The sequence below is a fragment of the Eptesicus fuscus genome, chromosome 13 (assembly GCF_027574615.1).
Source record: "Eptesicus fuscus isolate TK198812 chromosome 13, DD_ASM_mEF_20220401, whole genome shotgun sequence".
NCBI classification, from domain to species: domain Eukaryota; kingdom Metazoa; phylum Chordata; class Mammalia; order Chiroptera; family Vespertilionidae; genus Eptesicus; species Eptesicus fuscus.
In genome coordinates, this window is record NC_072485.1 from 81,205,456 (window position 1) to 81,220,690 (window position 15,235).

The 15,235-nt window shown below is 53.6% G+C and overlaps 2 protein-coding genes, 2 long non-coding RNA genes and 9 other non-coding genes across 17 annotated transcripts; 12 read left to right on the forward strand and 1 right to left on the reverse strand.

Annotated features, from left to right (window-relative positions):
* Positions 1-262: 262 nt before the first annotated feature.
* Positions 263-3,488, forward strand: LOC114229341 (uncharacterized). 2 transcript variants are annotated; one of them, XR_008558027.1, is made up of 12 exons: positions 263-331; positions 675-727; positions 1,000-1,085; positions 1,301-1,347; positions 1,670-1,705; positions 1,856-1,906; positions 2,146-2,192; positions 2,362-2,400; positions 2,602-2,638; positions 2,904-2,950; positions 3,207-3,235; positions 3,376-3,488. It is a non-coding gene; the product is annotated as an uncharacterized LOC114229341 (long non-coding RNA). The 2 variants fall into 2 exon arrangements; XR_008558028.1 differs by lacking the exon at positions 675-727.
* Positions 798-867, forward strand: LOC114229353 (small nucleolar RNA SNORD26). Its single transcript, XR_003615442.1, has one exon. It is a non-coding gene; the product is annotated as a small nucleolar RNA SNORD26 (small nucleolar RNA).
* On the forward strand, positions 1,156-1,227 carry LOC114229352 (small nucleolar RNA SNORD27). Its single transcript, XR_003615441.1, has one exon. It is a non-coding gene; the product is annotated as a small nucleolar RNA SNORD27 (small nucleolar RNA).
* Positions 1,525-1,599, forward strand: LOC114229351 (small nucleolar RNA SNORD28). Its single transcript, XR_003615440.1, has one exon. It is a non-coding gene; the product is annotated as a small nucleolar RNA SNORD28 (small nucleolar RNA).
* On the forward strand, positions 1,947-2,070 carry LOC114229347 (small nucleolar RNA SNORD22). Its single transcript, XR_003615437.2, has one exon. It is a non-coding gene; the product is annotated as a small nucleolar RNA SNORD22 (small nucleolar RNA).
* On the forward strand, positions 2,231-2,295 carry LOC114229350 (small nucleolar RNA SNORD29). The gene has a single exon (XR_003615439.2). It is a non-coding gene; the product is annotated as a small nucleolar RNA SNORD29 (small nucleolar RNA).
* LOC114229344 (small nucleolar RNA SNORD30) lies at positions 2,463-2,532 on the forward strand. The gene has a single exon (XR_003615434.1). It is a non-coding gene; the product is annotated as a small nucleolar RNA SNORD30 (small nucleolar RNA).
* LOC114229345 (small nucleolar RNA SNORD31) lies at positions 2,702-2,769 on the forward strand. The gene has a single exon (XR_003615435.1). It is a non-coding gene; the product is annotated as a small nucleolar RNA SNORD31 (small nucleolar RNA).
* LOC114229346 (small nucleolar RNA SNORD22) lies at positions 2,997-3,121 on the forward strand. The gene has a single exon (XR_003615436.2). It is a non-coding gene; the product is annotated as a small nucleolar RNA SNORD22 (small nucleolar RNA).
* A 4,117-nt stretch (positions 3,489-7,605) lies between the features above and the next one.
* Positions 7,606-7,796, forward strand: LOC114229343 (U2 spliceosomal RNA). The gene has a single exon (XR_003615433.2). It is a non-coding gene; the product is annotated as a U2 spliceosomal RNA (small nuclear RNA).
* A 1,666-nt stretch (positions 7,797-9,462) lies between these two features.
* WDR74 (WD repeat domain 74) lies at positions 9,463-14,596 on the forward strand. Of its 4 annotated transcripts, XM_008160725.3 has the most exons (11): positions 9,463-9,556; positions 9,641-9,747; positions 9,838-9,959; positions 11,465-11,540; positions 11,679-11,825; positions 11,986-12,087; positions 12,993-13,093; positions 13,180-13,235; positions 13,763-13,908; positions 13,995-14,051; positions 14,371-14,596. In XM_008160725.3, the coding sequence occupies exons 1-11, from the start codon at positions 9,493-9,495 to the stop codon at positions 14,548-14,550; spliced, it is 1,158 nt and encodes a 385-aa protein (XP_008158947.1). In that variant the 5' UTR covers positions 9,463-9,492; the 3' UTR covers positions 14,551-14,596. The 4 variants fall into 4 exon arrangements, with proteins under 4 accessions (XP_008158947.1, XP_008158948.1, XP_027993697.1 ...); XM_008160726.3 differs by lacking the exon at positions 13,995-14,051 and having other exon boundaries at positions 9,469-9,556; XM_028137896.2 differs by lacking the exon at positions 9,641-9,747 and having other exon boundaries at positions 9,517-9,556.
* LOC114229342 (uncharacterized) lies at positions 11,019-14,321 on the reverse strand. Its single transcript, XR_003615430.2, has 3 exons — positions 14,288-14,321; positions 12,264-12,313; positions 11,019-11,266 (listed from the first exon to the last, which is right to left on the reverse strand). It is a non-coding gene; the product is annotated as an uncharacterized LOC114229342 (long non-coding RNA).
* A 79-nt stretch (positions 14,597-14,675) lies between the features above and the next one.
* TEX54 (testis expressed 54) lies at positions 14,676-15,207 on the forward strand. Its single transcript, XM_028137898.2, has 2 exons — positions 14,676-14,829; positions 14,939-15,207. Exons 1-2 carry the CDS (start codon positions 14,751-14,753, stop codon positions 15,139-15,141), a joined length of 282 nt encoding a protein of 93 aa, XP_027993699.2. The 5' UTR covers positions 14,676-14,750; the 3' UTR covers positions 15,142-15,207.
* Positions 15,208-15,235: the final 28 nt, after the last annotated feature.

Sequence of the window (15,235 nt, forward strand, 5' to 3'; positions counted from 1 at the left end):
GACCCAGACGCAGCGACAACCCGCGGGAAGCCACCCCAGGCCTCAGGGCTCCGGCCCCACTGAAGGCGGCGGTGGAGACCCCGCCGCAGCGCCCAAGGCGTGCCTGCGCGCGGCCCTAAGGCGCCTGCGCAACTTTTCGCGCCGCTGGGGGCGCGCGCTCGCGTCCTCTTTGTCTGGAAATCTCTACCCACAACTCCCCAGGCTCGCACGCGCTCTCCCCGTGCGCGTGCGCCCGCCATAGCCCCGCCCTCCAATCCCGTGGGCCTCTGCGAGAGGGTATTTAAGAGCCTCGCTGTGTCCTGTAGGTCTTGTTTTTTCTCTGCTGCTTTGGGTGAGTGTTCTTTCTCTTTCGGAGAGGAATGGCCGCGTGAGCGTGGCGTGCCTTAGGTCGTCTTCTGTGTTACGTCTGTTTGGCGCGGGGGGGAAAAGTGGGGCGGCTTGGCCATGGCCTCCAGGCTTCCAAGCTACCGCAGGGCTTTGTGAAGGACAAAATGGCGGTGGCGGGCGGTGCCGGCGGCCTTCTCTGTGATGAGAGCCTTTCACAGACCTGTGCCGAGTTCCGTGAGGATAAGAAACTCTGAGACGGGCCTTGCACAGCCGGTGCAGTCGTCGTTCCGGAAGGCAAAGCGTCGGGGCAGTGTTGAATGCCGACCTAACGTCCTCCTTGTCCGCAGGGTTGAGGCGCACGTTTGGACGCTCAGGGACCCGGATCACGCCTCATGTTAGAGTAAGTGCTGGAGGCCACCATTTACGGCTCTTCCTCCGTTGTTGAGTGCATGGAAGTCCTATGCGATGTGCTACGGGGATGATAAAAACCGAACTCTCTCTTTCTGATGGATTGGTGGAGAACCATACATTCTGAGTAGCACCATCCGCAGCAAAAGTTGGGGTGTTTTTTCATGCTTGGGTCTGTTTAGCTCAGCAGTGTTGAGGCACGAACACAAGACGAGGCTTCAAGGTATGAAACTTAAGTGAAGGGTGCTCTTCGCTTTTTTCCAGGTATGGCTCCGTTCCAGAGAGCCTGCAGGTTGGAGGATGGGACAGGACCTGTCCTCGTGCCGATCGGTCCTGGCCGCGATGCTCCGGTGAGTACACGGTGGTTACGCAGCTGTGGGTAGGGGCGCAGTGTGTAGATGGGTGTCCCCTGGGCTGGCCACTCCGTGATGAACATTCAACGACAAGCATATGACTGAACTTAAAAGTGATGTCATCGAAGTCCTGAGAAGTTGGCCAGGAGTATTCACGGGTCTTGGCGTGGCTGTTACTGGGTAAATGTAATGCCTCCTTTTTCTGTCCCTAGGATCTCGTCGGTCCTGAGGGATTCCGCTGCCTCCCGGGGTGACTAAGGTAATTGTCTACATGAGGGATTGAGGTGTTCTCTCTCCAGTGTTCCCCGCAGCCAGGAGAGCAAGTGGCCCTTCCGGCTTGGTTCTCTTGGAATGGTTTTGCTGGGGAGGGAGAGAACAGCCCAGTAGTACTTCTGGTTCCTGGAGGGTGTGGTTCCCCCCTCACCCACATGTCACTGTCAGATGATTTGAATTGTTATGCTGATGCTCTGTGAGGTGTGACAGGTAATAGCATGTTAGAGTTCTGATGGCAGTTTCTGTTCAATGATGAAATCTTACTCCATTCTAGTATTTCTAGGTAATAATTTGCTCCTCGTTTACAGGTTGTCCTGCTGATGATCTATTCATCTACCTAAATGGTAAGTAGCTTCTCCCAATACTCCAATACTGTGGTTACTGACACGTGATCCCATTATCCAAAGAATAACTTGGCAACGTGTGGGTTTTGGTCACCAGAGCCCAGGTTTCTCGTTTCTTGTAGTGATGTTTCTTGATCTCTTGCCTTCTAGATCGTGCCATTGATCTGCCCGGGGTTGAACTCGTGGAAAGAGGTGGAAGTGGTGAGTATGTGTGTCTGTTGTAACGTGATCCAGAGTCCAGTGCCAGTGAAGAGCAAACATCCTGTCTTACCCCAGTGCTAGCCCCAGAGCCAGCAATGGTGAACCCACTGGGGCTAACTGGGAGAGAGGATGAGAACTTGTTCCATAGCAACTGTCTGAGGTACAACAGACAGACAGTATTTGCTTCGTTTTTTTGATCTGCCCATTAACCCTAACTAGAACCACTTTGGCTGTTTCAGGAGCAGCTGGGTCCTGTGTGCTCCGGGGAAGCCTCCAGAGTTGACAGGTTAGTTGATTGTCAGGCTCATGCCACCGAGTAGCCGGTTTCTGTGATGAATCCAACTAGCTCACTATGACTCACAGTGAAAACATCTGAACACCTGAGAAGCCGGAGCAGATGTGGTGGCGGGGATACAGAGTTGGAATTTTTATTGACCACGGCCTTGTCTTTCTAGGTCCTGTTAGCCCTAACCTGCTTGCTTGTGCATTCAAAGGTGAGTGATTTCCACGTGTGTGGTGCGTGCAGCATGCCGGGTAGAAAATGCCCTTTAGGCCTATATATGATGACTGACATGGAATCTCGTTCGGCTGATGACTTGCTGTTGAGACTCGGAAATCTGATTTTCTAGGAACTGGCTGAGGCGGGAACAGCTTTTAGTGCAGGAAGTGCACGCTGACTGTCTTGTTTCTTTCAGGTCCAGCACCTTCGCGGGGGCCCAAGAGTGGTTTGAGGTAAGTCTCTGTGACTCGGTCTATGGCTGCTTCATGAAATGGGCCAGTTTGGCACTTGGGACCCTCACCAGTGATGAGTTGAATACCGCCCCAGTCTGATCACTGTGACTGAAAGGTATTTCTGAGCTGTGAGCTTGCCTTGGAGTGAGTGACCTGGGGAGTTGAGTAGGCAGGACAGCCAATTGGACTGCCTCATTTCTGTCAAGTGCGTGTTTGAAAACCTGCCCAGGGCTGGTTGACTTAGTTCCCGATCATTCTTTTGCAGGGGAAGTGGAAGCTGTATTTCTGCTCAGCTTCAGTCTGAAGTTAGAGGTGAGTGACTCAGAGGGGGAAGGGAAGTGCCAGCCAGGCTGCAAGTTCCCAGTGAGGAAACACTCGCATGTCTTACCTCCTGTCCTCGTCCCAGAGCCTGTGAAGGTGAACCCACTGGGGCGGCTGGGGGAGAAGAGGAAGGTTTGTTCCAGAAGGAACTGTCTGAGGGATCGCAGGACTTCTAAACACGGGAAAGGGGAAAATAAATCACTGGTTGAAAAAATTATGTGGTTGTTTTTTTTTTTTTTTTCTTCAGGTCTAAAGAAAGAACAAAGCATTATAATGGTAGGTATCTGCCCGCTTTCTGGTGTGTAACCAAAGTTTCTGACATACAGAAAACCTAGGGGTGTGATTGGGTTAAAGGTTGGCCCCATGTAAGCTCACAGTGCATCCAATAAACTCATTCACCTTTTTTTTTCCTACAGGAATCCAATTCTTTGAAGACAAGAGAATTTTCAAGCAATTGCTTGTATAATGTAGCTGTTTAAATTTTCAAATAATTTCCATCCTTAAAAATAAAGGCTCTTTTTATCCTTCACTCTGGTTGATGTGTTTGAGTGGATCTAGTTTGTGTAAATAGGTTAAACTTGCAGGGCATCTGGGAGGGGTGAACAATTGTTGAATAATATAGTGGCATCCATCTTGACCTCCATGTGCCATTATATCTGAGCATATGCAAATGACTACTTGAGAAATTAGTCTCATCCGAATGGGTTGCCTGTGTCCACATATGCCCAATGTTTTCAAATCTTCATCTGGTCCTGGGCAAGCTGGCTTTGGTGAAGTACACTTGAGAACCAGTGGACAGGATCCTCAGGTGATGGTCCCCACACCCTGGGAGTTCATGGCGTAAGTGTAAAAAAAAAAAGCTCTGCTGTTAAATCCATCTGCGATTTAGTCCACATGTGGGACCTGCAGATAATGAAGGGCCAACTATGCACTTTGTATAAAAAGGCAAGTTAATGCGTTTTTTTTGTTCATGAAGTGGTAGCCATACAGACTTGAGTTGTCAACTAATAGAATGAGAGGGTTGGTCCTGAAAATGGGTCAAATGAGACCCACACCAGGATCCTGGGGGTTGGGGGGTAGTGGGCGATGCACCAGCATTTAAACATGGGGAGCAGCTGAGGGGGAGCCCAGAAAGGCCCTGCAACCGTGGGAGGACCTGCAGAGGGGAACGGGTAACTGGGAGAACCCACACGAACACCTGGTGAAGGGTGTGTCAAGCAACAAAGGTCAGAACGACTGCAGGCAGCTACAGACTGGTCACTAGTGCGTGCATTACCTCAACGCGGGAGGCAAGGAAAACGTGATTGAATTACCCATTGTCACAACTGCAGGGGAGGAGGGTCAGTTGTCCAGGTCCCAGGGGTGTAGCCATTAGACCAGGCTATTGGCTCTAGGGGTCTGGCGGCTACTGTCACTAACGCAGGTCTGGGGGTGCAGGAGGAGGTGATGGGGCCAAAGGGCGATAGGCTGGCGTGGGGGCAGGCAGGATCCGCTAGAAGTGTTTGGTAGATAATGACACTCTCCCAAACGATGTTCACCATTTGGCAAATGAGGAATTCAAATTAAAACAAAACGAATTCAAATGAAAACACATGGGATGGGTTATATGGAGCAACAGTGAAAAGCGCCGGAGCGATTGAGGTCTGGCTCCTCCCATTCCTTCCGTACACTGTCTACTCCTGGACCTCCTCCCTGGGCACCCAACCGCCCCTTGACCTCCCTGTTGGAGAGTGGGAATTTTTGAGCATGCTTCCAGAGAGGCCGTGGACTGCCCCAGATGGAGTTGTCGGAGCTGACACCAGGCCAGGCCTTGAGATAGGGACTCATGGCCCCTTCCCAGCACGTAGGCCTTCTTTCACAGAACACTGTCAGCTTTCTGAAGAACAGGATGACCCTGTGAATAACATGGTCGTCATTGGCACGATCCTGACGTTGCTTGGGAAAAACTGCTTTGTCTTGGGTTACTTGTTCTGCAAAAACCGGATGTGGTTAATGTGCTTAAAACCGGTCCTACACAAAGGGTCGCTGCTGCTCTCTGGTCTCCCTGCGTGGAGAATGGCAGAGCAGTCGCCCGGCTAGTTGCTCGGCCCGGCCGGCCGGCTAATAAAGGCTCCCTAAATTTTAATTAGGTCTGGGCTCCAGTGGTCATTCACTCGCATCCGCTCCACAACACTCCCCACCAGGTATCCAATCAGATATTCAGACCCTTGATTCCCTGGTTCTATCCATGTCTGCTCCCCCAGTCTCCCCACTTCCGTCAGGTGGTAACAGCACCAACAAGTTCTCCATCCAAACCTAGCAACGCACTAAACCCAGAGCCAAAGCCTCGCTCCTGCCTTTGGGTTACGCTCTCTAAGAGGCAAAGTAAGACAGCCAGCAAGTAAGATTGTTTGTTCTAGCACAGTGGTTCGCACCCAGGGGTGGTTTGCCCCCAGGGACATTCCCGATGTCTGGAGACATTTTTGGTTGTCCCCACTTGGAGTGTGTGGTCAACTGGCATCTTCATAGGTAGAGGCCAAGGATGCTGCTAACCACCCTACAATGCAGACAGACAGCTGCGTCTCTTCCACTCCGCAAACAACGAATCATCCAGCCTAAAACATGGATAGTGCTGTTTTAGATACCCTGAGGTATGTGATAAATGCCAGCAAGCCCCAGCCGGTGGTGCTCAGTGGTTACAGCGTCAGCCCGCACACCAAAGGATCTCAGGTTTGATTCCCAGTCAAGGGCACATAGCTGGGTTGCAGGTTAGATTGCATCATCAGGGTGCGTGTGGGAAGGAGGCAACCAACTTTTGTACCTCTCTCACATTGATGTTTCTCTTTCTCAAAAAAGTCCATGACACCCTAACCGGTGTGGCTCAGTGGATAGAGCGTCGGCCTGCGGACTGAAGGGTCTCGGGTTCGATTCCGGTCAAGGGCATGTACCTTGGTTGTGGGCGCATCCCCAGTGGGGGATGTGCAGGAGGCAGCTGATCGATGTTTCTCTAGCATCAATGTTTCTAACTCTCTAGCCCTCTCCCTTCCTCTCTGAAAAAAAATCAATAAAATATATATATTTTTAAAAGTCCATGAAAACACATCCTCAGATGAGGATTTTTAAAAAAAAAAAATAGCGTTAACGGCAGTCTCTGCCATAATTGCATTCTCAAAAGCCTTCACCACATCTGCAAAGGAACTCTTTCCATGTAAGATCACCGTTCAGAGGTTCTAAGAATTGGAACATGGGCACCTTTGTGGGGGCATCATTCTACATGCCACACCCCCTGAATGCAGCCCCTTGCTGGAGGCCCTGGTTTTACGCTTCTCTTTTTTTTAAATTTTATTTTTAAATTTTTAAAATTTTATTTATTTATTTATTTACGCTTCTCTTTATTAACATCGGGGACATGGTGCTGAGAACCTTGACCTTGTTCTCTAAAATCATGGCTTTTCAGAAAGCTTGCCAGTTGAAATTACATTGGAGAATGGAATGACCTACTCTTGCCTGAAGGATCTCGGCCATGCCTGTACCTCTGACACAGAGCCGAGGCCTCTGCTTTCCAAGGAAACAGGACCTCAGGCCCCTTCTCAGACAGGGCCGGATCTAGAATCCCGTATAATAAGACCCTAACATGCAAAGGAAGCGAACGGTGGAACCACCGGTCATGACATGCGTGGACCACCAGGGGGCAGATGCTCAACCCAGGAGCTGGCCCCTGGGGGCGCACCAATCAGCCAGAGGCCAGACAGACCGGAAAGCCCCGCGGTGGTGGCGGGAGCCTCTCCCTCCTCCGCTGCAGGTGGGCGGTGAGGAGCAAGGCGTCCTAGACTGAGAGGGTGCAGGCCGGGCTGAGGGACCCCCCCCTCCCAGTGCACGAATGTCGGGCACCGGGCCTCTGGTCCCTTCATAAAAGAATTGCTCATTTAAATTTGACCTACACTGGCCCCGCCCCCTCTCCCAGCGCTGGATCCGGGGTGTTGGAATCAGGGGCCTCGGAAAGGCCGTGTTGCTCCACCGGGTGGGTGTGACAAGTCAGGGAGGAGCACAGGAAAGAGCCGGGATGCGGGGAGCACTCCGTTCTAAAGGCCGCCCTGCGCTGTGTCCCCACTTCTCAGGACCGGCGCCTAAGCGCGGTGGGATTTCCCCCATTGAACGGGGGAGGAGACAGGGACCTGCGCCACGTGGAGGAGCTATGGAGCAGGGATCCCCACTCCGCAATGTGGACTCCAAGACCCGGGCTCGGGAACCGCGGCCTCTTCACACGTGTCCCGCAAAGGGGGCCACTCCACCCGCCGCATCTCCAACCCACGGGTCGCCAGCGAGCCCTCAGGACGCGAGGCTGAGCCCCAGTCCCGGAGAAAAGGAGACCAAGCGGGCACTGAACTGACGACTTGTAGGTGGACCAATCCCAAGACTGTTACCAAGAGGAGGGGCGGGTTTATGCAAAGCACACCCATCAGGGAGCGCGTGGGAAAGGCAATAAAGAATTCTATGTCAGTCTGTTTCCAAAAGTCTGCTATTATTTTTAAGAAAGGGAACCATAAAAACCTGGGTTTAAGAAATAGGACGTGTTGAAGAACAATCTAATCGCTATGCCAGAAAAGTCACCACAAGTGCAAAAGCTACGAGCACGGTAAGCCTGGCGCGGAGGCGGGGACCACGGTATCGCTTCTCGGCCTTTTGGCTAAGATCAAGTGTAGTATCTGTTCTTATCAGTTTAATATCTGATACGTCCTCTATCCGAGGACAATATATTAAATGGATTTTTGAGACTGGGAGATGGAATAGGAGCTTGCTCCGTCCACTCCGCGCATCGACCTGGTATTGCAGTACCTCCAGGAACGGTGCACCCCCTCGGGGGAACAACGGTGGTTCAAAAACAGACTCAACTTAAACTTCTTAATAGGAACTAAGAGGTGTTTAGGCCTAGTTAGCTCACTTCCAGGAGACTATTCCTCCTCCTCTCTTTTACTTTTCTTTCAGTCTATTTCCGAAGGCAGGTCTCAACCTGGCCAGTGTGACTCAGTTGGAGTATCGCCCCCATACAGGAGGCTAACTCGGTTCTAAAGGCCAGTTCCAATTCTGCTCAAGGCACAAGCAAGCCATGTTTCTCTTCTTCCCCCTTCCTCTAAAATCAATAAAAAAATACATCCTCGGGGGAGGGCTTTTTATTTTTATAGGAAAAGATGTAAATGTATCGAAGAAACAAGCACAGATTCCCACGTGGGGAGGGGGAGCGAGTCCCCGGGCAAGGATCTGTTAAAAGGCGGATCCTGTGTTGCTCAGGGGTTGGAGCCTCGGCCTGCGCACTCCAGGGTCGCGAGTTCTATTTCGGGTCAGGGGCGTGCACTTGGGTTGCGGGTTAGATCCCCGGCCTCAGGGCGGGGGCGGAGGAGTCGCGCGGGAGGCAACCAATGGATGTGTCTCTCTCACATGATTTTTTTTTCTCTCTCCCTCCCTCCCTTCCACTCTCTTATCAAAACAATGGAAGAAATGTCTTCGGGTCAGGATTTTAAACAATAAAAACAAAGGCAGATTTCTAGATCTAATCCTATCAGCCTTAAAAACCCAGACGTCTCCCCCGACTTTACAATGAGGAAGACCGCACAAATGAGGAATGGATGGATGCCTCGCAAAAAATAAAATAAAATAAATTAAGGTATAGGATTCTAGGGAAAGATGGAGTTTGTCCTGATAGGCTCAATGCAGAGCAGAACTGTGTGCAAAGACGTCAACATCGGGTCCGGGCTGTGAAGTGTACCCAGGGTACCGTTTCCTGGGTAATAAAGAAGCAAATGTGGAAAGTTCCGCTCAGCATTCTTATTGGCAGCTCTGCAGCTGAGCGGATAAGGCTGCTTTTCCGTGGAAGACAATCTGCCAGGCAAGAGAGGGATGCTTTATCCTTACTGATAGAACTTCAAAAGGCAAAGTTCCTGAGTCTATGATTCCGGAGATCAAGACTCTTTCTCAGTAAGAAAACAGTCCCTCAACGAAGGGGCCGTTAGGACACTGCAGCTTATCCTTGGGCGGAGTCCTGTTTCTATTAACTTTGCAGGTTTTTACTCTGAGCTAGTTTTTACCATCCCCGAACCGCAATGTGAGGAAATAAAAACGGCGTCCTCTCTCCACCTTTCCAAAACAGATCTGTGTTAAGGTCGTCGGCTTCCTTGCCCCGTCTTTCTTTGTTTCGTGTCTTTTATACTCGAGTTTGAAATCAGGCGTCACAACAGTGATTTGCATCGTGTCTGCAGCAGAAACAGACCAGCCGCGATGCGTGGGGGCCGGGGAGGCGGCCTGGGGCTGGCTCGCCGGGCATGACGGTCCACGTAGGACGAGATCCGCTGCACGTGAAACCTGGTCAGGTTGCTCTTCAGATCCCCACGAGTATCTCTACGTTTTGACTCCGTGTTGCGACGCCGGACGGAGCAGGCGGGCGGCTAACGCGCTGCGGGCCCTTTAAACGCCCGGAGGCCGCGCGGGGCCGGATGCCACGCGGCGCGCGCTGGTGACGCGACGCTGCGCCGGAAGTGCGGCTGTCGGCCGGCGCCGTTATGGCTGCTGCCGGGGCTCGCTGGAACCATGTGTGGGTCGGAACCGAGACCGGGATCCTGAAAGGTGGGTGGCAGGAGCCGGCGTCGGGAAGTGGGGGGCGGGGTCGCCCGCTCGCGACCCGGGGTGACTGACGCCCGCGTCCCGCAGGGGTGAACCTTCAGCGCAAACAGGCGGCGAACTTCACGGCGGCGGGACAGCCTCGGCGCGAGGAGGCGGTGAGCGCCCTGTGCTGGGGCGCGGGCGGGGAGACCCAGGTGAGCGGCCGCGGCCGGGCCGGGCCGGAGCGGGGGGGCCGGTAGCCTCGCTCTCTCGCCATCCTGCCCTCTGCCTTCCTCTGCCCGCAGATCCTGATGGGCTGTGCCGACCGGACAGTGAGGCGCTTCAGCACCGAGGAGGGCAGATTCCAGGGCCAGAGGCACTGCCCCGGCGGGGAGGGCACGTTCCGAGGCCTCGCCCAGGTCGACGGGTAAGACCGAGCCCCTCGCTGAACGCTTAGGGAGAGCGTCGAGGCTCCCACAGGACGGCCGGATAATGGCGATCAACCCTTAGGTGACTCGGACCTGGACTCGGTGACAGGGACGTGTGTCCTGCCTTCTGTCGTTCGTTCCTATAACAAGCGTTTATTGATCACCTACCGAGTTCCAGGCATTGAGCAGAGTGCAAGGGCTGCAGGTAAACCAGACACAGTTTGCATCCCCGAGGGATTTCCTCCCGATTCCATAACCTTTGCGTGACCCTGAGCAAGTCATTTCATAGTTTACTAGTAGAGGATGCCTTTAAATGGGGACCGACAACCACTCACAATGTGACGAAGCCCCAAAAGGAAAGGGGAGGAGGACAGTACTGGTGGGCAGTTACTGGCCTAACTTTCTTCCTACATGGAGAGAGGAGGTTGTGGGCAGGCGGCGTGGGTTTGATGGTGATAATTCTGACAGGTGAGGTCTAGGAGGCTCTGGGGGGTGAGAAGTTTAAAGTAGGCCTTGAAGGGTTGGTAAAATTTGACAGGTGGAGAAAGAGGTAAGGGCATTTTGGAAAGCAGCTACTTCCTGGGCAGAGGCCAAGGATTGGTGTCGGGCCACAGGGTACCTTTCAGGGAAGATAAATTGAATTGCATTTGGGGAGTGGACGCTGAGGAAGCATTTTAATGCAAGATGGGCAGGGTAGGTTGGGATTAATTGTAAAGGGCTGTCAGTGCCAGGCTGAGAGACTGGCATTTTTGTTTTGTAGGTGGTGGGGAGTTAACTGGTTTCTGAGCAGCTGTGAGCCTGTAGGAGTGTGGAGGGTGAACTGGGGAGAGAGCAGTGGGGAGACTGTTGCCACAGCCGAGGCAGGCGATACAGACCCTGAACCAAGGTGGAGAGGGTGGGCAAATGTGAGAAATCATAGGCTGGGTCTGGGCAGCTTCTAGGGAGAGACTTGCTTGGGCTTCTTGGGAGGAGTACACGGTGGGGGTGGGGGGGCGGGGGATTGACAATTAGCACGTGGAACCCACACAGGGAACTCATGAGAAGAAGCTGGTGTTTGACTTTGGCAGAACCCTAAATCCCGACCAGTCCCATTTCAGTCCTTTCAGAGTGACGGGTCCTGACCCCTGGTGAGCGAAGAAAGATCCAGAGAGACCTGCAGGGCCAGGTGCCCCCAGATGTAGCTTTGGGTGGCAAAGGCACTTTGCTTTGGGGAATCGCAGACTGGACTTCTGGTTCTGACATTTGCTGAGTGGGCAAACCTTTTCATTGCTCAGAGCCTCCGTTTCTTCACTTATAAACCCTCACTCTGTCAAGGAAGTTAAATAACATACTAGTACACTGAAGCCAAAAATTGTCCAGACGCACGTTACCTGGAGGCTTTCTTAGAAAGAGGGCTGGTTAGAGTCTAGTTAATGGGTGTGTGTGGGGTCGACTGGGGCTTAGAGAATATTTTCACACTTCTTTTTTTTTTTTAAACCTAACTCTATCCTTCCTCTCCCTGCAGCAACCTCATCACATGTGTGGATTCTGGGATTCTCCGAGTCTGGCATGACAATGACAAGGAGACGTCCTCTGACCCAGTGAGGCTCCCCTGCCCTGATCCTCTTGGTTGGGGAAGGTGGGAGCCAGGGTAGGAGTTGAATGAGGGCTTTGGGGGAGGATGATTAGGGATTCAGGAATGGACTCCCATTTCCCCTCTCATATCTCATTCTTTTCAGCTCCTGGAACTGAGGGTGGGCCCTGGGGTGTGTAGGATGCGCCAAGACCCAGTGCACCCCCACGTAGTTGCCACAGGTGGGAAGGAGAATGCTTTGAAGGTGTGGGACCTGCAGGGGTCTGAGGAGCCTGTGTTCAGAGCCAAGAATGTGAGTGATGGGGAGGGAGGGACTGGGTCTGAGATCCAGGGAGGCTGGGGCCACTGACCATGAGTCAGACCAGATGGGCTTTAGGGGATGATGACGGAGGGCTATAGGAAGGGGCACACTAGCTCCCCACAACCTGTCCCCCATTGACCCACTCCACCAGGTGCGGAATGACTGGCTTGACCTGCGAGTTCCCATCTGGGACCAGGACATACAGTTCCTCCCTGAGTCACAGAAGCTCGTCACCTGTACAGGGTACCACCAGGTGAGGTACCCCCGACCCTTACCTCCTACTGGGCTTAAGCAGCCTCCTAAGGACACAGCCCCCCGCAGAGGCTCTGCCCCCGCCCTCTGTCACAGCCATCCTTCTCACCACCCTCCCATCCCTGAGCTCTCAGAGGGAGCACGCCTTGGCCATTTCAGCCCGTAGCCTTCTCTTACTGTGCTCTAGGATGGAGTTTGCGGAACGATGACTCTTCATGTTCCTCCATCTAGAAGAGAAGAGAGGAGAGGAGGGGAGGAGGGGGTATTTCCTTCACAGCAGATTTACAGGGCGCCGGTGTCACGAGAGGACATGGGCTGCATGTCAAGAGAACTGGGTTTCTGGTCCTGATGCAGCCTCTGATGTGCTCAGGACCCAGGCTTGCCTCTCCTCTGGCCTCAGCCCCTCAGCTCCATAGGAAGGGCCCAGCTGGGGGTCTTTACAGCCTCACCCAGGCGGGACGGGGTCCCTGGATTGCTGTTTCCTTTGCTCTGCACACTGAAGTCTGATCTTGGTGACAGGCTCCTGCCGCACACACACTTGAGGGCTTCCTCTGTCCCCCCTCGTTCAGGCTGAACCTCTGGGCTTGAGATTCAGCATCTGCTGACAATCGCACTGCCTTGCTTTTCCATGCCAGGTGGGGAGTGTGGGGGGAGGGGCTGGTCACACATGATGAAGGCCAGGGGTGCTGCCACTTCCCACCTGGGGGATCACTCCCCCCGGCCCTGTCCGTTTATGCTGCTAAGCAGTTCTCCCCCACCCCCAACACTCGGAGAAGAGGGCTACATTCCAAATGAGAAAGTTTCTCTAAGAGTGAGTCATAAACAGGAAAGCAGTATATGAAGGAGGGGGTGAAGATTGGGGGTGAGGGGTGAGGGTACCCTTGTGATAGTTAAGTCTTCTTCCAGGTCCGTGTCTATGATCCAGCCTCCCCCCAACGCCGGCCAGTCCTAGAGGCCACCTATGGAGAGTACCCACTGACAGCTATGACGCTCACTCCCGGGGGCAAGTGAGTGTTTAGAGGGCAAAGAGTGGGGTCAGGAAGGACTTCAGGAGGCTCCTGCTGACCCCACTTGCCTCTGGTCTACTCCTCAGCTCGGTGATTGTAGGAAACACTCATGGGCAGCTGGCAGAAATTGACCTTCGGCAAGGTAGTGGACTGGGGAGCCTTGTAGGAGTGGGGGGGCAGGATTCACTCTGAGGCAGTACCTGGGGCGGTTGAACCCTCATTTAGGTATCAGTTTGGGTTCAAATCCTGGTTTCAAAAGCTGTATGAGCCCAACTGGTTTGGCTCAGTGGATAGAGCGTCAGCCTACAGACTGAAAGGTCCCAGGTTCGATTCCGGTCAAGGGCATGTACCTTGGTTTCGGGCACATCCCAGGTGGGGGGGGGGTGTGGGAGGCAGCTGATAGATGTTTCTCCTCATTGATGTTTCTAACTCTCTATCCCTCTCCCTTTCTCTCTGTAAAAATCAATAAAATATATTTTAAAAAAGAAAAAAAGCTGTATGAGCTTGGACAAAGTACTTTAACTCCCTGTGCTTAGTTGACCTGTAAAATGGATTTAATGCTAACTCCTATCTCAGCGATGAGGATTAAATCCCGAAGTGAAAAATGATTCCAACAATAAATACTCAGTTCTGGTGGTTTGGCTCGCCTAATGCCTCCCCCTTCTCCAGGGCGCCTGCTGGGCTGTCTGAAGGGGCTGGCAGGCAGTGTCCGAGGGCTGCAGTGCCACCCTTCCAAGCCTCTCCTCGCCTCCTGTGGCCTGGACAGAATCCTGAGGGTGCACAGGGTCCGGAACCCCCGGGGCCTGGAGCATAAGGTGAGAGCCTGCTGTCTCCTGTGCCCCCACTCATATTTCTGTGCATTTCATGGGTTTGACTCCTTAAGGTCCCTGATCTCCTGCAGGTTTATCTGAAGTCTCAACTGAACTGCCTCCTTCTGTCAGGCCGGGATAACTGGGAGGTGAGCAGTTGGGTCTGGGCGGGTTGGAACCAAGAGCATAGATGTGAGAATTGATTTCCCATGGGGAGAAGGAAGCAGCTGGGACAGAGACTGGACCTGTCCCTCTCTCTCCCTGCCACATTACTTCATTTTTGTGAGGAGTGTTAATAGTTCCAGTCCTGATGGTTCCTGCCAAGAGTGACACAGGAACATGGGTGGGAACTGTTTCCCAGAGCAGGAAAGGAAAGGGGTGGTACCTGGCAAGATCACTTCCCAGTGAGAGCCTCCTTCCCTGTGGTCTCTTCCTGAGCCCCGACTCCTAAGCTTTTCTCCTCACTAGGATGAGCCGCAGGAGCCTCAAGAGCCCAGTCAGTTGTCCTCCGAAGACACAGAGGCAGATGAACTCTGGGCCTCTCTGGAGGCAGCGGCCAAGCGCAAGCTCCCTGATTCGGAACAGACATCAGGGGGCTTCCAAACCAGACGGAGAAAGAAGAAGCGGCCTGGCTCTACTAGCCCCTGAAGGGCCGGATCTCACTTTGTAAATAAACAGCTGACACCCATCGTGACCCTGCGCCTGCGCCTTTTGTGATGGGAGAAATTAAAGGGGTGGCTGCTCTCGGAGCTGGGGCGGCGGGATATCTGACGTCACAAAAGCTGGTGGGAGCCAGGTGGGCTGGAGTGGTGGCGCCGAGTGCCGGGCGAGCCGGGCCCCAGCGGGCCATGGGCTGCTGCCAAGACAAGGACTTGCAAACCTCCAGTGGGAAGCCCAAGGAGGCCGGATCGGAGGAAGTCGAGGAAGGTGGGAACAGAAACACATCTGGGGTGTCCAGGGAACGGGAGAGGGGTCAGGGTCAGGGTCAGGAGGGGGGCGGGGCGAGTGGAGTTCAGCGGCCGCTTCATCCTCGCAGACAACGAGGGGGTCGATGTGAACTCGTCGGACCACCGGAATCCCAAGTCTAACGAAAGCCTTTTGATCACCGTGCTGTGGCGGCGGCTATCCTTGTTCAGCCGTCGGGGCTCGCGGACAAACAAGAGGCAGTCAATCAAGCATGGGTGTACGTTCCAGGAGAACAACCCGGAGGAAATCCGGGAGGAGCCGGAGAAGGGATGACCCCAGCCCGGCTCTCAGTCCTCCCCAGCTTCCAGAGAATAAAGTTTCTAACGTGTACTAGCCGGAGCGCTTGTGCCTCTGCTGCCTCTCTGCC

Excerpts from the sequence above, each read along its gene's own strand:
- TEX54 (XM_028137898.2), top strand. The coding sequence starts at position 14,751 with ATGGGCTGCTGCCAAGACAAGGACTTGCAAACCTCCAGTGGGAAGCCC. Across the intron at positions 14,830-14,938 it reads ATCGGAGGAAGTCGAGGAAG|ACAACGAGGGGGTCGATGTG; the intron begins GTGGGAACAGAA and ends TCATCCTCGCAG.
- WDR74 (XM_008160725.3), top strand. The coding sequence starts at position 9,493 with ATGGCTGCTGCCGGGGCTCGCTGGAACCATGTGTGGGTCGGAACCGAG. Across the intron at positions 13,909-13,994 it reads CCCGGGGCCTGGAGCATAAG|GTTTATCTGAAGTCTCAACT; the intron begins GTGAGAGCCTGC and ends GATCTCCTGCAG. Across the intron at positions 14,052-14,370 it reads CAGGCCGGGATAACTGGGAG|GATGAGCCGCAGGAGCCTCA; the intron begins GTGAGCAGTTGG and ends TCTCCTCACTAG.